We start from the raw sequence: 20,235 nt of genomic DNA, 5'->3' as shown, positions 1-20,235 counted from the left end.
TACTTTATTTTAAGCGTACTTGATTGACAGAAAACAAATAAAAACTTTTGAATTTTGTAGAAGAAAGCCTCATCTTACAATCCTTCAGTTTCTTAGCTTTTGGCAATAGCGTGATGATAACGTGTTGTATGTCTAATTGACTAAACTATTCTAAGGAAATAGAGAGGGGGAGGCCGGTGGCAATAAGAGAGAGGAGAGAGATTTAATTGTGAGGTGTGTGTTATTTCATTTCATTGTGCCTTTATTTATCCTAGTAGGATAGGTTAAATCTTTACACTAATATGATTACAACTCTAATATGATAATACATACTAAAATGAATATTTCAAGATATCTCTAAATACATTAGAATTTACACAATCACATTCATATTTTAAATATAACATAAACAAACCACTATTTATTTCACAATAATAAAGTCATTTCCTATAGTTTTTTATTTAAACTTTTTTATACCCTTCAACATCCACGACCCATTGACCTCGATTATCTGGCTATTTGACATTCTTGAAATATTCTGTGATTGATCTCCCTCTCCTCTCTTTCCCACTCTTAATCAATTTCGATCTCTGTCCAATTAATCCCAGTTTATTTGGGTTCTCTCTCCACAGTCCATAATCCATGGAGAATGATGACGTCAAATTGGGGTCTGCCGGCGGACTCAAATCCGACAACAATGACAACGTCCGCGAACAAGAACAAAACCCATGTTTGAATGAATGCGAAGAACGAGGAGAAGAAGTAAATAGTGAGCCTTCGCAGGAACAGGAGGTGGATCCCTCCTCCTCCTCACCTCCTGTTCCCCTGCCTTCAAGAACTCCCTTCAGTAATCTCAGTCAGGTCGATGCCGACCTAGCCCTTGCTCGAACCCTCCAAGAACAGGTATTCAATTTCTCGTTGCATATTGCTTTGCTTGCTTATTATTTGACGAAGTCTGAAAGTTCAAACATGATTTCTTACTTGTTTTTTCATTTGTTATGTTATGGTTGTAAACAAAGGATTCATGTTCCACTCATTTTTTCTTCCTTAGCAACCGAACTTGGCCTTAGAATGTTATCTCGGTACTTGTTTGATACCCCCTCCGATTTTGTTTCCTCTTTCGTTCACTCAGTGACCAACGGAAATTCCATTGCGGATTGATTCCGATCATCAATCTCCATTCAATGAACAACTTGTGTTTTGGTTTCCATTATAAATTTTAAGATTGTTATGTGATATTTAGAAGGTAAAATACAACCTAAGACATAATTTATAGTTTTCGTACCATTTTTGTTATCTCAATTTTTGTTCGAAGAAACCATTTTTTTCCGAATTTCAGACCACTCACTTCAGGTCCGCTCACCTAAATCTCCACTGGCACCTCCACCGACATCATCATTAACCCAAGTGTCACTTATGAATTTCTTTCTACTAAAAGAGTGAGGTCCAGGCTTGAAAAGCACACAAGGCATTGTCCTAATGTGCCTTGCAATCGGCAACTTAGAGGCTTTGATGTTGATAGCATCATGTGGGGTAGTGAGATAATGAGTGGGTTGATGAAGAGTTAGGCCTGGTTTGGTATTGAGGTGATTCTGAAAAAAGTTGGTATAAAAAAAAGTTGGGTTCTGTTTTTGTGTTTGGTAAACATTCAGCTTCAGCTTTTTTTCACAGTTTTGGGTGAAAATAAAGCAAAAAACAAGAAGCTGCAAAACCCAGCTTTGAAAAACTGGCTTTTTTTTTTTTTATATTTGTTTTACATAAAAGTTTACCAAACACTATAAAAGTGTTTTTTTTTTCAAAAGCACTTTTACAAAAAAGTTTACCACACTCTGCTGCTTTATTTCACAGCTGCTTTATTTCACAGCTGCTTATTCTCACAGCACAGCAGAAACAGTTTTTTTTCAAAGCACATCAATACCAAACTAGCTCTTAGTTGGGATTAAAGGAGACGACTACAACAACAACAACACCAAAGCCCTTTCCCACTAAGTGGGGTCGGCTATATGAATCCTAGAACGCCATCGCGCTCAGTTCTGTGTCACGTCTTCTGTTAGATCCAAGTACTCTAGTCTTTTCTTAGAGTCTGTTCCAAAGATTAAAGAAGACAATTGGTCAAGGAAATTGGGATTGAATTTGGTTTGCAGGGAATCAATTGGTTCTTTGTGAAAGCCTTCTGGTGGTTTGCTTTTCTTTTTCATTGAAAAGTTTTTAATATTTTTTCTGTGGGAGTTCAATTGTTTACATCTACCCAAATCATTTTGCAAGGCCGCTTCCTTTTAGTTTGTGTTAGGGTGTTCTTCAGGGCACTGGAGTTGTCTTTTTCTTTTCTTATTTCTGTTTGGGGTGGTTTGCTTGACCACCCTTTCTGTTGTTTCTGCTTCTTTCCACTTTTGACATATATATATATATATATATATATGTATGTATATATATAGACTTCAATTGTTTAGCATTACATATCTGACGATGATTATATATGCCCTTTCCTCTCTATCCGATCTCATCAAAGTACACACTCACTTCCTTTTGAAGAATCAAAGGGTTCAACATTTAGCAAAACTTGATTGCTGAGTGGTTCTCTCATTAGCTTTAAACTCCCTTGCAGACTAGTGCCCAAATTCTTGTGTGCATGACACTGCATTTTGAAGACCCTGATTTTCTGGGGTTGTAATAGTAGGGTTCGCTTGGGACTTCTTATGTAGGAAGCACATTCCAGAAGCAATCTCAAACAGGCCCGTCGTTGGGTTTAGGAGGTTGTGTCTATGGATGGATAAGGTGGTGAGCTATGGTGGTGGCGGAACCTTTTGAACAAGCTAGCCTGAACTTAGGGAGTGCAGAAGTACAAAAAGGGAGTACTAAAATTGTTCCCTTGATCATTACATTGAACCACATCTTTGAAAATGATGGTCCTCTGCAATTCTTCTGCTTTGTATTCCTTTCAGGTTCTTGCCTAGGGGTTGAGGATGAAAAATCCATGTTTACAATTTCCCTTCTATTATGTTTTTCCTAATCACAAACAAAGATTTGAATGTTGGTTTCCGAGGATTTGACCTTTGCTAAATACTCATCAATTGCCTTCCTTATTGCTTTTGTAATCTTGACTCAAAGCTTCAACTCTCCTTGAATGTTCTGCATTTATAACCATTATAATTGATTAAACAAAAAGAATTTAGAAGGAAAAGGAGGTTATGTTGTTCAGGTACCAAATTGATGCAGGACATACAAGGTAAGTGTTGCTTTGGGACGTGGTGGGTTTTAGACGGCAGAAATTTTGTTAATCAAGAGAGGTATAGAGAAGGAAACGATCTAGGGTTGTTGTAAGATAGAGCAAGTAGATAGATGGAGAAGAATGTAGAGGAGAAAGAGGGCAAAAACAGTTTCCCCAAGCCTTCAACAAATCCTTCATTGTGATTTCAAATCTCCTTTTGGCTTACAAATAGCCTTGTTTATAGGCTTCAAATAGGACTTTTAATAACTTCTAAACATAGCAAAAAGGCCATTAAAACCGCAAAAATACTTCATTAGATATTACACAAATAAAAAAAGACCCATCATATACAAAAGATATTAAATAGTAAAATATTGTAATTTTGCTAGGAGCCAAATAAATACTCGCAATAAAGCTTCATACTTGCTCAAAAAGAGAAGCAGCTTATTATCAACTCTTTGATTTTTTTTTTTTTTCCTGTCTTTTTTTGGGTGTGGCAAAGGTTATCAACTCTTAGATTGTGTGCTTGACTTATATGTTTATTTTTCTATTTCGTATTGACCGACTCTTAGACAATTATTGACATTTCATTTTAGACCAGAAAGGACTTATCATTAGATTTTTGGCCCAGTGGGATTTTAGTCTTGTATTTTCACAGAAGGATATTTTCTATCAAGCTATAGGTATTGCATCATTCGATCTTAATGTGAATGCTGTTCATTGTCAATCTTATCTATAACAATAAGTGGTCGTGGTTGTTTTTGGAGAGGTTTTGTTTGATCTTGTTGTTCATGTAATCTTATTGCCGTTGTTTGTCTATTGAGTAGGAAAGGGCATACATGATGCTACGAATGAACAATGAAGGTAGTGATTATGGAAGTTGGGAAGCTGGAAGTTATGTGCATGAGGATGATGATGATTTCAATGAATTTGACGACGATGCTGATGATAATGATGATGAGGAGCAATATGATGGAACCGAGGTTGACAATGATGAAGATGCATTTGATTTGCATGCTCATGATGATGCTGGAGAGGATGATAACCCCATTGTCGAATATGGTCCGGCTGTTTTTTCAAGTGATGAGGCCTATGCAAGAGCCCTGCAGGATGCTGAAGACAGAGAGATGGCAGCTAGACTGATGGCACTTTCTGGGATCAATGACCGTGAGTGCTTGTGACTGTTTAGAGTTGTCGTATTTTTATATCATCTCATTTTGAAGTCCTTGAAATTATGCAATATTTAATGTTTCTGGTATCTTATTTTCGTTTCAGGTGAAGTAGAGGACACAGAGGAACATGGTGGTAACTCTCAGGTAACAATTTGTTGCTTGTATGCTGAGATTAGTATGATGATTGAGACTCTTCTAGAAGGCAGTAGCAGTTTGCTGTCCTCTGCGTCAACCTTTTTTTCTCATCTACTTTTGGTTTGTAGGATACATGGGAGGAGATTGACCCAGATGAACTTTCATATGAGGTAAGGTGGCTCTAAATTCTAATGCTTCCAGTAGTGCATTTACCTTTGGGTTTGTTTCCATGACTTTTATATAACTATATCAGGAGTTACTTGCATTGGGCGAAGTAGTTGGAACTGAGAGCAGAGGGCTCTCAGCTGATACTATCGCCTCATTGCCTTCAGTAAGCTACAAGACAGGAAGCAGTCAGAATGGGAGCAATGAGTCGTAAGCACATAACAAATTCCTTAGTTTTATGTACTTTATTGAGTGTTGTGTGTGAGGTTTATTTTAAAGTTTTACTTCTGTTTCAGGTGTGTCATTTGTCGGTTGGACTTCGAGGATGGTGAGAATTTGACAATACTATCCTGCAAACATTCCTATCATTCTGAGTGCATAAATAATTGGTTGACAATAAACAAGGTACGATTTTGAAATTTCATGTTTCTTTTCACTGGCAATTCAATGTTGCTTACTCTGTTATAATCTGTTCATGTAGTTTATAATTTCTTCATTCTTTCCAAAATAAGTTATTACTTATCATGTTCTTTTTTCACATGCTCTGACATCAAAACTTAAACCAGTTAAAATATTGTGATATTAATATGCATATGGCAGTAGGTGTGGCTATGGTCAAAATTTGTATGATGTTGTATTCACGGTTTTTGGTTGTATATTGAAATTTTCCATAATTTTTTTGCTTTTAGTTGAGGCATTGGTGATTTCTTATTAGAGTAGCCGTGTTGAAATTGTGTTTGCATGTGTGCTTGTGGATAGAGACAAAAAACAAAACGGACATTCACTTGCTATGTTACTGCAGGTCTGCCCTGTTTGCAGCGCTGAAGTTTCCACATCTGGAAACAGCTAGCAGAATTTGTGGACCATCTTTACTTGCAAATCTAAACGACCATTTGTACAAGTCGGTGCACAACGGTTAGAGTAGAGCCCTTGTATTGTTATTCATATTGCGGTCTCCTTCACTTACGAAAATGTTCTATCCAACCATCAAGATTAGATTACAATGCTTGTATTATATGACAAACATTGTGGTCAGGTTTTGGTTACTTGTTAGTTTTCTGGATTACCCTTATGATACAACATGATGGTCAATTAATTTCCCCAGTACTTTTCTATTTGATATTGAAATTTGTAAGCCTGTAAGTTTTCTGGATTCCCCACCCTTTTTTTACGGGCATGCTTGTCTATTTGTTTGTATGTATGCATTGATAGTAGTTGCGAGTTGAGTTCATCATTATGAATCCAAATAAAATGAAATTGAATTGAATGTGCCACATTGGATGGTGGATACCATATCAAATGAGCTATGTAATTGAATTAGCTTATTACTAAATTTACCCTTTAGAAAATAAAGTGTCAATATCTGCCTCTCAGTCTGTCATGTTATGAAGCAGGATGTCGTCCTACATATTTTTACACAAAGTCTTTTGGATTTCCTACTTTTTCTTTGTTCAAACTCATCTCGTGTTTTCATTATTTTGCTGATTTTGTTGAACAAGCATTATCCTACTCTTTTGAGTTTGAGTGTCCGCTTTTAGAGCACTTCCAGCGTGCTCTTTAGCCCGGTGGACAGGGAACATTTGCAACCCAATCTCTTCCCAAACTAGCTTCAGCCTATTTGGGCAAATGGGCTAAAGAGGAGCTCGTGGGAGAGGGCAGGTGGGAGTCCAAGGCCTGTGCGCCGAGGGGCATTGATGTAAGGTTGATGTTAGCCACGTTAAAAAAAGTTTTGCGTTAGGCATGTGCATAACACGTGCGCATGGGGGTGCGTTACCGACAAGATTTCAGGCGGTGGGGCCACAGTTCACATTGTGTATTAGCCGTTACTGGGTGCAACGTGGCACCCTCTTGGCCGCTAGATTTCAAAGGCCCTTTTTTTCTAGACTGTTCGATTTCCAATGGTAAAAAAAAAAATTTCAAAAATCCCCCAACTACTAGATGATGTGGCACAATTTGAGTCGTTCAATTCCAGATCAACAGTCCATGTTTTTCGACTTTAAAAATAAAATAAAAAAAATAAAAAAAGAAAAAAAATCTAATATGTTACCATTATGCCACGTGTTACAATCCGGAGGGTTGGATTTCAAATTTTCTGTAATCCAACGGTAGAAATTAATTAAGTTAATAAAAAATTTAAAAAATGTTAAAAATTAATATAAAATCCGAATTTTTTTTATTAAAAAAAAAATATATATATATATATATATATATATATTTTTTTTTTATAAATACCTTATTATTATTTTCCACCTTACACCACACTTTCATATTTTCCTCAACGATTCTAAAAAGGTAATGACACGTGCCGCGACAGAATTGGATAAAAATCTTATCGAAAACTATCACAAAAAAATTGTACTTTCGGATAATGACACGTGGCGTAACGAGACTGGTTCAAAATCCTATCCGAAATTACAAATAAAATGATTTTTTATTATTTTATAAAATAAAAAAAAAATATTAATATTTTATTGTCTATTGCCATGGTTATTCAGTTTAGGGGTGAAGATGCAAAAGACAATTACTATTAATTAAAGACGGTTACTACTAAGTGAATGAGATTCAATTGCTAATTGCCATGGGGGCCTTTCCACACTGGAAGTGCTCTTATACATCAAGGAATGCAACTCGGGCAACACTTTGATGATATCCTATCTTTCTTAAAAGACGTTGACACTTTTACTCATTTTGGTTCAAATTTCATCCATGTGAGAACAGAAACCGATTGACCCATGTGTGAATAGAAACCTAACCTGCGGGTGACCTTTTTGTCTAGGGATTTTGACCGAGCTGAAGAGAATTTAGTAGCTCGTGAGGTTAAGCTGCAGAGGGAGATTAAAGAGCTGAAGAACAAGAATGCAAAGTTGGAAGAACAACACCAGTTTGATCAGTTGGAAATGCTCAAAGTTGTGGATAAAGCGAAATGTTGCAAACGAGAGATACGAAAAGTTGTTGCAGGAGATGAAGTGGGGAGTTGGAGGAGATGATAATGATGCGGTTATGAAGCTGATGAGGAAGTGCAGAGGTTGAGAAAAAGAAGCTTGAGGTTTTACTTGAACGGGAATATTCGGAAACGGAAAAAGAAGACTTTCGGGGATAGAGGAGAAAGCAAATAAATTGAGGAATGTAAGGTGTCGGGATGCAAGACATAGGGAAGGAACCAGAGGTAATGATGTATGAAAGTGTTTTAAAATTATGACTCCGGGTATTATTTTGGGATAAAAAAACTTTATGTACCAAATGTTGAAAACTAAATAACTTCAGTCAACTGAGATTAACCCTATAATGAAATACATATGTATGGATGTGTCATCGATACATGTTCCTCGAAAGGAGGGTTTTCGGTGCGACTTAGGGTTAGGGTTTTTGTAAATTTTTTCGGCGGTGTGGTGTTTCTGCAATATTTTTAGGCTGTGCTACACCGAGTGAGAGGGTTTGGATTTGGTGCGAGTATGGTAGTGCAAATCAAGGGCTACTGTGAGTGTGGTGCGAGTGCGCTGGGGTGTTTGTCTGTTGGGATGGTGGCGGACCGTGTGCGGAAAAACTTGGAGGAATTAGGGTCTAAGTTTGACTCGAAATTGCGGTTGACTGAAAAGGAGAGGGAGGGGATTACAATTGATAGGAAGGTTGTGGAAGGGGTTTTGCTAGGGTTTCAATATACTTTGGTTACGGAAGTGTTTACTTCTAAAGACGTGCATGGCAAAGCCTTCATTGATTGTTTTATGTCGTTTTGGCGGGGACGAGAGGGTGTATCCATTCGTGACCTTGGGAATCGTAGGTTCCTAGCAAGGTTTGTTGGACATGGCGATTTGCAAAAGGTGATGGAGGCAGATCAGCCTTAGACCTTTAAGAGTGATCTTGTGTTGGTGGCTGATCGTACGGGGATGGGTTTCAATATATCGGCGTAGTCCAAGGAGATGGAGGAGGATGATGAGTGATGAGCGAGATGAGACATGGAGAGGTTTGCGTCCTTCATTGGTGGTAGGACTGAGGATTCAATGGTGGTAGGGATGAGGAGAGATGGCGACTATGAGAGGGAGGGTTCGTCAAACGGTGGCCATAGTGCTGCTAGGGAGGATAACGAAATGTCTGATGCAAGTGGTTTACCAAGTATAGCCCGGAGGGTACTTCTCTTGCTAATAAAATTCGACGTCAGAAAGAGGAAGAAGAGATGGCGATGAAGGATAAGGAGGTGGCCTATAATGCCGGGTTAATTGGCCCGGGAGGTGTGGTTGCGGATGCGGCAGTAAATGTTATGCTTAAGGAGTTGCCTGAAGGGGATGAACGGGTGCATGGGGTGTGTGTATTGTAAGATTGACATAGCCAAGATCCAGATTAAAGCCACAATAAACACAATCAAGAAAACACAAAACTGTTTAGACATGAACAATCATAATCACACTAACCTGATAAACCTCCATTGGAAAATGCCATTGCAGCGGATGTCCAGATTCTGTATGCTGCAACTCTTCTCCTCTCTGGCAGAACTCTTAATGCTCTAACTAAGAATAGGGCTTAGTTCTTGACTGAGCGTGTGTCTCCGAGAGCAGAGATTACAGCATATATATATACATACACCTCTCCTAATCCAATGAGGATTTCCTATTACAATCCACTTAGGAAACAACTCATGTTTCCTAGCCTATATCAGTTCTTCTCCATGACAGATTCCTCTATCAACAAGAACTCACATTCATCTTCCTATAAGGCTTTCTTATATTAATCGGACCAAATAGCTGATGCTAGTTCACCAAATACTCATGTTCATATTCTTACATTCTCCCACTTGAACATGAGACATTGAACGAGCACAGCCATTACCAATTATAATAAGTGATCACATAGCCTTTATTCAAGATTTTATCATCATGACCAATGTCCCATTGCATTTTAAAACACAGAAGCCAAGAATCTCTGATTGCTACCCAAAACAATCATTGATTCAAGACTCACATGTATCCAATCTGCAATTATGACTCATGATTAACAATACCAATCCAGAATATGCTCCCACTTTTCAAAAGATTACAATCTATATCAATCTTCAATGAAAACAGCATTTCAATAACTGAATAATTTATGAAACATACAACTTTTAAAACAAACAAATTGTTTTTGCAAAGCATCATATGATTCTAACAAGTCTAACATCCGAACCTCAGCATTCCAAAACGGAAACCTTAAGTTTCGAAACAAAGACTCTTATTAAAACATAAAACAATCTAACAAAATATCTCAGTATGCTAGATCAAGACAAAATGTAAACACAATCCCAAACTGAATTACTCACATAGCAGCAACCTTCAATGTTTCTGAAACAGATCAATTACTCCCACTGATCTAAAGTTTCCAACACTCCCATCCGAGATACATGTTTCTGAAATTCTCCAATGGGTAGCGCTTTAGTTAAAGGATCTGCAACCATTAAAACCGTGCTGATGTGCTGAACTTCAATCATCCCCTTCTTCACTTCCTCTCTCACTTTAAGGAATTTTACATCCATTAACCTTGAGGCAGAAGTTCTTCTATTATTTTTCGCAAAGAACACAGCAGAGTTATTATCACAAAACATCCTTACTGGTTTCTGAACCGAATTCACAATTTTTAAATCAGTCAAAAAATTCTTCAACCACACAGCTTGTTTCATTCCTTCAAAACAGGCTACGAACTCAGCCTCCATAGTGGATGTGGCTATCACAGTTTGCTTAGCACTCTTCCAAGAAACCGCACCACCATTTAACATGAATATGTAACCACCGGTTGATTTTCTATCATCTATATCACCAGCCAGATCAGAGTCAGTGTATCCTTCAAGTTCTAAGGATTCGCCCTTTCCATAAACCAACATGAAATTCTTGGTTCTCTGTAAATATCTTAGAACCTTTTTGGCAGATATCCAATGTGCTTCACCTGGATTTGATTGAAACCTTCCCAGCATTCCAGTTATAAAAGCAAGGTCAGGCCGTGTACATATGGTTGCATACATGAGACTTCCCACCAGAGAAGCATAAGGTTTACCCTGCATTTTCTCTGTCTCCAAGTCAGTCCTCGGACATTGACTCTTGGAGAACTTATCCCCTTTATGAACGGGAACTTATCCACAACTACAATTCTCCATATTGAACCTGTGTAATACTCTATCAATGTACCCTCTTTGTGATAAGCCAAGTAATCTTTTCTGTCTATTCCGTACAATCTCAATCCCTAATACATAGTGTGCCTCTCCTAGATCCTTCATATCAAAACTTTCACTGAGCATCTTCTTAGTTTTCTGTAATAACTGTGGACAGGAACTTGCTAGAAGAATATCATCAACGTAAAGTACCAGAAAGATGAACTGAGAACCAGAAATTTTCAGATAAATGCAATCGTCCAATTTGTTTTCTTCAAATCCCTGAGAAGAGACAATCTGATCGAACTTTAAATACCATTGCCTAGAGGCCTGTTTTAACCCATAGATGGACTTATTGAGCTGGCAAACCATGTTTTCCTTCCCCCTTTCAACAAATCCAGGTGGTTGTTTCATATAGATGCATTCCTCTAAGTTGCCATTAAGAAAAGCTGTTTTGACATCCATTTGATGCAGCTCTAAGTCAAAATATGCAACCAATGCCATGACAACTCGCATTGAATCTTTAGAAGAAACTGGGGAAAAAGTATCGTTGTAATCAATGCCTTCTCGTTGAGTGGAGCCTTTTGCAACTAATCTTGCTTTGTGTCTCTCAATTTTACCAAGAGCATCTCTTTTGGTCTTGTACACCCACTTACAACCTATAGGCTTGATTTGAGGGCTAGATTCCACAAGTGTCCACACATTATTTTTATACATTGATTCTAGTTCCTCTTTCATATCATCCTGCCATAGAGTTGACTGTGAACTTTCAATGGCCTGAGAGTATGAAATCGGATCATCCAAATCACCAATGTCAAAATCTGCTTCTTGCAAGTAAACATAATCACTCATAGCAGTTGATTTCCTGACTCTTGTAGACTTTCTGGATTCAATTGACACTGGTTGTTCAGAATTTGAAGCAGATGCAGGTGCAGAAAGTTGATCATCAATTTCCATAGTTTGGTCAGTGAGAGGATCCAAATCTGCAAGTGTTCTTTCTCTTTCATTACTTGACGGCTGACTGAATAAAGGGACCTGAGTGTAATTGAGGGGTTCTTGGATGTCTTGTAACTGATCCACCTCTTCAAAAATGAAAGTTTCCCGTGATAAATCTGTAACATCTTGATCCTCCAAGAATACTGCATTGTGCGTTTCTTGGATCCGAGTGTGATGTTGAGGAATGTAGAATCTGTAGCCTTTTGACTTTTCAGGATATCCTATGAAGTAACAAGATTGAGTCCTTGAATCTAATTTTCTTTCATTTGGATTGTAGAACCTTGCTTCTGATTTGCAACCCCAAACGTGAAAGTATTCAAAATTAGGTGTTCTACCATGCCATAACTCAAAAGGTGTGGAAATAACAGATTTGCTCGGCACTCTGTTCAAAATGTAATTTGCTGTCTTCAATGCTTCCCCCCACAAGAAACCAGGCAATTTGGATCTAGACATCATGCTCCTCACCATACCTATGAGAGTTCTATTCCTTCGTTCCGAGACTCCATTTTGTTGAGGTGTCCCAGGTGTTGTATACTGAGCTACAATGCCGTTTTGCTCTAAATAGATTGCAAAAGGTCCCTTCTGTTGTCCTGATTCAGTGTACCTGCCAAAATATTCTTCTCCCCTATCCGATCTAACAATTTTAATAACTTTACCTAACTGTTTTTCAACCTCAGTTTTGTAAACAATAAAACATTTAAGGGCATCTGATTTTTCACTAATCAGAAAAGTATAACCCAGTCTAGAGAAATCATCGATAAAGTTAACAAAATACTTGTTTCCACATATGGTTTTGACTGGAAAAGGACCACAAATGTCAGTGTGTATGATTTCAAGCAACCCTTTGCTTCTTTTGGCATCTAGTTTTCTAAAGTTTGTCATTTTTCCTTTCAAACAATCAACACATTCTGTTACAGTGGCAGAATCTAGTTTGGGAATTAGTTCAGCTTTGCAAAGTTGAAGAATCCTTTCTTTAGAGATGTGCCCTAGCCTCTTATGCCAAAGAATATAAGAAGTGTCAGTTCCTAGCATTCTTTTGAAACCAACATTCAAAATTGAGTGATTACTTGACTCTATAGAACATTCTAAACTCCACAGATTGTCAAATAGAAGGGCAGTACCTAAAACAGAATCTAGACAGTTCTTTTTAAAGATTTTTAAACACTCATCATCAACAAAGAAAGCAAAACCGTCTTTGACAATTTTAGAGGCAGAAATTAAGTTTCTTCTCATCTTTGGCACATAGAGCACATCTTTTAATTTTAAAACAAAACCAGAAGTTAACTTTAAATTCACAATCCCTATCGAATGAACTGTAACCCTTGTCCCTTCCCCTACATAGACATTGTATAAAGTATCATCAACTTCCTTTTGTTTTTGTAAACCATTTAAAGAGTTAGTTATATGTACTGAGCATCCAGTGTCAAACCACCAAGAATCAACAGGTACTTCACAAAGGTTTGATTCAACACAGACAAGTACTTGTTCCTTTTCTTTACTCTTCACATAATCTTTGAAAATTTCACAGTTGACTTTTAAATGCCCTTTAGTCTTGCACCAAAAACATTTTAGTTTAGACACATCTTTAGGTCTAGGTTTAAAGTTGATAGATTTTCTAGGGGAGTTATTTACTTTAGCAGACATATTGAATTTGTTAGAATTCTTAGTGAATTTAGAATTCTTACCAGGACCTGAAGAGCTGCCATTATTGAATGCTCTCTTCTCTCGACCAGATTGCACATAGTTTGCTTCTTCGATCTCCTTGCCTTTCTCTTGCTTCTGCCGAGTTTCCTCTTGTACACATTGTGCAATCAATTCATCTATTCCCCAGTTCTTGTCCTGAGTGTTGTAAGAGACCTTTAACTGATTATACTTGGTAGGGAGGGCTTGAAGGATCATGAATACAAGCTGCTTTTCACCAATGTTAATGTCCATAGAGTTTAGCTTCTCGGCAGCATCTAACATTTTCATTATATGGTCCCTTATTGAACCAGTACCTTCAATCTTGTATTGAGTCAACACCGACATATACTGGCTTACTTCTGCCTTCTCGGACTCCTTAAATTTCATTTCAATTGCAGCCAAATAGTCCACAGCAAGATCTGGTTTCTTAATTCCCCCTCTGATAGTGTCAGTCATTCCAGCTTCTATGATGGAAAGTGCTACCTTATTAGCTCTTGACCACCTCTCAAAATCTGACTTCTCAGCTCTGGTGCTTTGATCACTCATAACAGGCTTGGGATTTTCAATTGCTATATCAAACTCATTGAGAGTCAATAGCAAGTTGATATCCCTCCTCCACTTCTTGTAATTACTACCGCCTGTGAGGATCGGAATATTTGCCAAGTTTAAGGTCTTCATTGATATTGCAGACATCGATGAACCTGAAATCACCAAATGAACATTCAAAGTTCTGATTTCGTTTCACAGTCTATTGCACATCAAAGCTTTATAACCAATATCCATATATACAATCTTAACAACAACCAGTTGATAGGCGCATATAGGATTATTGATTTTAGAGTAGATCATAAACTGATCACCATATATTCAGAACCAACCATCACACTGATTTGTTCCATACATCTCAGTTTATGATCTGATTAGAGACAATAAATTTAACTAGATATAATCATCTTACGAATGACTTCTTTCATTACACAGATCATTTAAGATGCAATATTTCAGAGACTAAATCATATGCTAAGAACGACTTCTTTCATGTTCATTAAAATTATTATACAAATCTCCATACAAGATTCTTAAATATTCATATTTCTGATCCGAGTTTTGAAGATTACATACCTTTTAAAGAGACAACCATCAATACACAGCAGCGGAAACAATTTTGGACATGTATTGAACACTCAGTAACAAGATTTGATTTATCCAGATTGCAAATAAGTGGGTCAGAATGAGAGGGACGAGTTAGAGTTCTCTTTTGCAGAAGAACAAAACTCAGAAAACCCCCAACTGAAAGTCGCATCGATTTCGAATACCAATAGTCATATTAAATTAACCTAATTTTATTAAAACGCGCCGTTTTAAAAGGAATTGTTTTGAGATTCAAAACCGGTTTCGAAACCTGATCATGGTGATTTTCATTGACCCGTGCTTGATTGATTTTAAGAACTTAAATCTAAGGCTCTGATACCACATGTAAGATTGACATAGCCAAGATCCAGATTAAAGCCACAATAAACACAATCAAGAAAACACAAAACTGTTTAGACATGAACAATCATAATCACACTAACCTGATGAACCTCCATTGGAAAATGCCATTGCAGCGGATGTCCAGATTCTGTATGCTGCAACTCTTCTCCTCTCTGGCAGAACTCTTAATGCTCTAACTAAGAATAGGGCTTAGTTCTTGACTGAGCGTGTGTCTCCGAGAGCAGAGATTACAGCATATATATATACATACACCTCTCCTAATCCAATGAGGATTTCCTATTACAATCCACTTAGGAAACAACTCATGTTTCCTAGCCTATATCAGTTCTTCTCCATGACAGATTCCTCTATCAACAAGAACTCACATTCATCTTCCTATAAGGCTTTCTTATATTAATCGGACCAAATAGCTGATGCTAGTTCACCAAATACTCATGTTCATATTCTTACATGTATCACAGGAAATGGCAAGGAAATCTACTTGAATGTGGAGGTGCATTTACCTGATGGGAGTGTTGGGGATATGAAAGACATGTGGTTGGAAGACGAACTTGGTGGAGGACATGAAATGTTGGATCATGATCCTTTTGGCTTGGCAACCATTATTGAGGCTATCATGAATGAGTCAAAAGGGAAAACGTTCTTTTCAGGAGGTGGAGTATATGGAGCTTGTGATGTGTGTTGAACCAAAAACCAACCGACCATGAAAGATGTATTTATCTAAGGTGGAGGAGACCAGCCTTAAGGGGTCTCCTAAGTTCCCATAAAGCTAATCTACTGGGACTGTCAAGGTATTGGGGGTGACCTGACAGTTAACGATTTGATGGAGCAAAATAGGCTCTACACCCCTGACATAGTGATCTTATTGGAGACAAAAAATTGAAGCAATCCCTATGTTTATTTGAAAAGAATGCTTGGGATGGAGTTCATGCATGTTGTTGAGCCAAAAGGAATTGTCGGTGGTATGTGTATTTTTTGGAAGAACTATGATCAAATGTTACTTGTTAAGTATGCAGATTTCTTTATTAAGGTGAGCATTTATGATGGAATAAAAAAAAATGAGAAGTGGAGGTTGTTTGCGGTTTATGCAAGTACTGATGACAAGAAGAGGAGAGATCAATGGAGGTTGTTGTCTCAACAGCTTGAGGTAGATAAGGATAAATGCTTGGTCATTGGTGACTTTAATGACATTCTGGATGATTCGGAGAAGGAAGGTGGGGAATTATAGGTATGTGGCTAGTAGAAGGGATTTCAGTGGGTTTATTGTTGATAATAGGTTGCTTGACTTGGGATTGGTTTTCACTTGGAGGAATCAAAGGGATGAGGGGCCTATACAACAACGTCTGGACCGTGGTTTAGCAACAAGTGGATGGATTAGCGTGTACTCGGAGGTGAAAGTTCTACATGAAGTGTTAAAAGGGTCCGATCATGCTATACTTATTTTGGATATGGACGTTATGTCATTAAAACGATGGAGACAGTTTATTTATGACCCACGATGGAATAAGGAGAAGGAATGTCACAGCATTGTGGAGGAAAATTGGAGGCATGGTTTTGTGGGCTCCTGTGCTTTTCAAGCGGTGGAAAAGTTAAAATGGGTACATAAGGGTTTGCAAAATTAGCGGCGAACTAAAGGTGGTAATTTGAAGGTACATATTCAATCCTTGAAGAATGACCTTTGAAATGTCTATAAGTCTTCAACTTTTGTGAATGATGAGGTGCGGGGAATGGAAAGGTAGTTAAAGGCTCGGGTTAAAGAGGAAGAAATGTATTGGAAGCTCAAACCTTGGACTCAAAGGATCTAGGTGGGGGATAAGAATACTAAATTTTTTCATGCTCAAACGGCGAAACGTCGCCGATGTAATAAAATCATGGGATTGGAGGATGAGCAGGGTATCTAGTGTACTGACCCTAGTAGGGTGGATTCGATTGTAGTGAATTATTTTAGGGACCTCTTCCTCACATGTACACCGAGTTGGGGTTGAAGTAGTTGTTCCTCAGTTGGCTAACATACCATGGCCGCAACCATGGTTGCCATATATTGTGTGTTGCGCCATGCTTCATCTTCTTCATCAAACTCCTCGTCTTCTCATCTCATCTGCGCCCATTTTTCTTCCAATTCGGAATTGGATGAGGACCCCCAGTTAGAATCCGAAGAGGATCCAAAGTTGGAATTCATGGCAAACTTGAATTGAAAGAGATTGAATTCAAAGGTATAGCCCAATATCCACCCTATTTATAGGCCAAAAAAAATTCAAATCCAACGGCTAGCTGACTTCAGTTACCGTTGGATTTGAAATTTTTTTTTTGGGCCAAAATTTGAAAAAAAATATTAAAAAATTATTATTTTGTCCTATAAATTTAAGTTGTAGTTTTTAAATTTAAGTTGTTGTAGTTTTTAAATTTAAATAATAAATTATGTTTGGCCCTATGACCCTTGGTTGGAAATGGTAAGAAATATGGTAATGCACTGTTCATTACAATATTAATTTCTTGGAAGGCCAGAAGGCTGGTTGGAGATGACCTTAGTTCCTGAAGCTAGTCCGGTTTGAGATAGTCCGGCACAACAAATGCACCCAAACTCCAAAGAGAAAACTATTTCAATACTTTGACTATACTAGGTATGGTATTTTAGGCACATAATCCGAATCAGGTAATGTGTATATTAATAACAATTAATAATTAATGTATCAAATTAAAAGGAACAAGATCAAAATTCAATCCGACTCGGGTTTAATAAATAAATCATGTTCATAGGGTTTAGCTCCTGGGCGACCCAACCAACTTGCACTTGGTGCCCAATTCTGTTAATTGCTTAGTCAACAAGATGGCTAAATCAGATCAGAGTGATTAAAATCCAAAATTAAAGTAATGCATTGTTCGTTTAATTTACAATGAATATTATATATAGTGGGGAATGAAATGAAAGATTTGCGGAAAGGAGAACTAGTCTAATTCCAGACAGGAATGATTCCTTGAGCGGCCAAACGCTTTTCAACCCAAAAGACAATATGTTTTGCCGTTATTTTCTTCTCATCAATGAGAAATGGCTCAACAGTGCTCACTCCTGAGCCATACGAAGACAGAGAAAACCCCTTTGGACCTGCACGTGTACCATATTCTGTTAATGTCACTTTTCTGTAAATTCATTCATTAAATTGTGCACAAACATCAATCAATGAATTGAAGACTTGACAAGGCAAGATGCAAGAGGTACCTGTGAGGACTCCACTGGGGAAGAAGGCCCAAAACGAATAGAAATTGCCCTTCTTTATAAAGGAACCTTCCAGCTGTATATATATATATGTATTCATTTTTCAATCAAACCAGAGTACGTAGTATCAATTATTATAATATGAAAATGCTAGGAACGAACAAACGAAAGTTCAAATACAATTAGTATATATAGGTAGCTGACCCTGTTGTCTTGAAAACATAGCTCGATATCAGAGAGTTCATCTTGAGTTTCGAGTATTGCTTTCAACGGCGGGATAACGTCCTCCACCATCATTTGAGGTAACGCCTTCATTGGGGCTTTTGCAGCAACTTTAGGCTTTGCTGGAGCTGCTGCTTTTTGATCAGCTGTTTTAACCTCCTTTGTACTTGTATCAGCAGCAGCAGCAGCATCAGCTAGTACGTAAAAGGGGCAAAAAGAGTTCACTTTTTACCAATGCTGCCCTACTATAATATGTGTCAGATATAATCACAAGGCAATGAATCCCTGCCATACATTGTGAAAATAGAGCAACTCACCAGTGGAAGTAGATGATTCTTGCAAAGCAAAGCACGCAATATTTCTTTGAGATGCTACCACTTTACTTTTCATCATTTGCTGCTAAAGCAGATGAAACATAACGTCCATGAGAAAAAAGGATGCAAGATATTTGAAATTGTGTTATGTTTTTGCCTCCTTTTTGTTAGGTTTATTTGGTCTCAAAGCTAAGCCTATAAGCGATGGGAAATGATTTCTACACACTACTTTTCAGATAAAAATCAATCTTATGATTCCTATATACATATATATATATATCTAACCTCTCACACATACAACTTCGGCAAGTTTTTGTAAATACATAAGTTTGTTTAATGGTAAGAGACGACCAGGAATAGCGGTACTCACATCATTTGAGGTCTTTCTGCCAAAAGGCAGGCTGGCTGATGGCTTCGGGAGAGCTGAGAATTCTGCAAAATGTTTTCCATTTGGCTGTCGACATTGAAATATTTCTCATCAAGCAATGCTTATGCATGTATCATCCAGTAATACATAACACATTGATTCTAGTTAATTAGCAAACGCTAGCAAGCATATATATATATATATATATATATATATATATATATATATATATTTATATAGCATACAATTGAACAACAAAACCATGAACCTGAACCTGCAGAGGAGATGGTTTGGCCAGAGAAAGAATAGCCGAAGCCATGCTTGCTTGGTGGTTAATTTGGAGCTTCATTCGCAAAAGCAAGCCACTGAAATAAAACCATCTTCTCTTGGACTAGGAATAGTAGGACGACAGATAATGATGGCCTATCATTTAACGAATGGCTGAGATTGAAGCTCTTCCATTTTCCCTCATCTCGCTCTCTAACGAATCTCGACTTCCAAATTCGCTGCTTATTTTGGACGTTCGGCCTTTTGGGCCTTACCCTCATTTTCTTAGTGGCCCGATATACATTAGGCTTTTCTATTATTCAAGGCCGCTAATTTAAAAATGGTCTCAAAATAAATTACAATTTATAATTTTATATACAAATGCATTGAGTTTTTCTTAAGATAAAACTCCACATCCTTCCCCAAGACCATCTCTAATCTTTGGTTAAAACCTAAAATTTTTAACTCAGAAAATTTAGATTTTAACCCAGAAACAAATTTTCTCCTCCAATCGTTATGCGTAAAATTTTTAGCCTGAGATTATTAAAAATAAATTTAGGATAATTTTTTTCTTAAAGTAACTTAAAAAAAAAAAATTATGTATACTATCATAATTTAATTTTATGAACATTTTTACCTAAATATTTAGATTCTGATAAATATTGAAAAATTACTAAACCGACACCATAAAACTTGCGGAGGCTATGAAAGAATATGAAACATATAAAAGATTTTTTTTAATTACTTTAGCCGTTTTATCATTGGATTTGATTATAATAAATATTATCCAATGAATTTATAAATAGAAAACTAAAGAGTGTGGGTCTCGAAAATGATGCTGCAATAGATGAGGGTTCAAATTGTTATTCACTACTGTCATCGTTCGTTACGACCTGTACTTTGAAAT

The 20,235-nt window shown here is 37.3% G+C and overlaps 3 protein-coding genes across 6 annotated transcripts; 1 reads left to right on the top strand and 2 right to left on the bottom strand.

Moving 5' to 3' along the window:
- The first annotated feature begins 490 nt into the window (after positions 1 to 490).
- On the top strand, positions 491 to 5,806 carry LOC137747625 (E3 ubiquitin ligase BIG BROTHER-related-like). The gene is made up of 7 exons (XM_068487766.1): positions 491 to 882; positions 4,015 to 4,354; positions 4,463 to 4,503; positions 4,623 to 4,664; positions 4,748 to 4,869; positions 4,956 to 5,064; positions 5,462 to 5,806. The coding sequence occupies exons 1-7, from the start codon at positions 622 to 624 to the stop codon at positions 5,507 to 5,509; spliced, it is 963 nt and encodes a 320-aa protein (XP_068343867.1). The 5' UTR covers positions 491 to 621; the 3' UTR covers positions 5,510 to 5,806.
- A 4,179-nt stretch (positions 5,807 to 9,985) lies between these two features.
- LOC137746832 (secreted RxLR effector protein 161-like) lies at positions 9,986 to 10,684 on the bottom strand. Its single transcript, XM_068486846.1, has one exon. It carries the CDS (start codon positions 10,682 to 10,684, stop codon positions 9,986 to 9,988), a length of 699 nt encoding a protein of 232 aa, XP_068342947.1.
- Positions 10,685 to 17,782: 7,098 nt separating this feature from the next.
- Positions 17,783 to 19,441, bottom strand: LOC137748786 (uncharacterized). 4 transcript variants are annotated; one of them, XM_068488970.1, is made up of 6 exons: positions 19,336 to 19,441; positions 19,065 to 19,148; positions 18,698 to 18,779; positions 18,363 to 18,574; positions 18,162 to 18,234; positions 17,783 to 18,047 (listed from the first exon to the last, which is right to left on the bottom strand). In XM_068488970.1, the coding sequence occupies exons 1-6, from the start codon at positions 19,408 to 19,410 to the stop codon at positions 17,896 to 17,898; spliced, it is 678 nt and encodes a 225-aa protein (XP_068345071.1). In that variant the 5' UTR covers positions 19,411 to 19,441; the 3' UTR covers positions 17,783 to 17,895. The 4 variants fall into 4 exon arrangements, with proteins under 4 accessions (XP_068345071.1, XP_068345072.1, XP_068345069.1 ...); XM_068488971.1 differs by having other exon boundaries at positions 18,698 to 18,776; XM_068488968.1 differs by having other exon boundaries at positions 19,330 to 19,426.
- Between the last annotated feature and the right edge of the window lie 794 nt (positions 19,442 to 20,235).

This window comes from Pyrus communis, chromosome 10, assembly GCF_963583255.1.
Source record: "Pyrus communis chromosome 10, drPyrComm1.1, whole genome shotgun sequence".
NCBI lineage: Eukaryota > Viridiplantae > Streptophyta > Magnoliopsida > Rosales > Rosaceae > Pyrus > Pyrus communis.
The sequence above is the reverse complement of the archived record's forward strand: the minus strand, read 5'-3'. Positions and strand labels throughout refer to the sequence as shown.

What these genes read in the sequence shown, in the direction of transcription:
- LOC137746832 (XM_068486846.1), bottom strand. Translation starts at nt 10,684, where the DNA reads ATGCAGGGTAAACCTTATGCTTCTCTGGTGGGAAGTCTCATGTATGCA.
- LOC137748786 (XM_068488968.1), bottom strand. Translation starts at nt 19,410, where the DNA reads ATGAAGCTCCAAATTAACCACCAAGCAAGCATGGCTTCGGCTATTCTT. An exon ending in TATGTTTTCAAGACAACAGG is followed by an intron (nt 18,235 to 18,362) that starts GTCAGCTACCTA and finishes ATATATATACAG; the next exon opens with CTGGAAGGTTCCTTTATAAA. An exon ending in CCCCAGTGGAGTCCTCACAG is followed by an intron (nt 18,048 to 18,161) that starts GTACCTCTTGCA and finishes GTACACGTGCAG; the next exon opens with GTCCAAAGGGGTTTTCTCTG.
- LOC137747625 (XM_068487766.1), top strand. Translation starts at nt 622, where the DNA reads ATGGAGAATGATGACGTCAAATTGGGGTCTGCCGGCGGACTCAAATCC. An exon ending in ACTTTCTGGGATCAATGACC is followed by an intron (nt 4,355 to 4,462) that starts GTGAGTGCTTGT and finishes TTTTCGTTTCAG; the next exon opens with GTGAAGTAGAGGACACAGAG. An exon ending in AACATGGTGGTAACTCTCAG is followed by an intron (nt 4,504 to 4,622) that starts GTAACAATTTGT and finishes TTTGGTTTGTAG; the next exon opens with GATACATGGGAGGAGATTGA.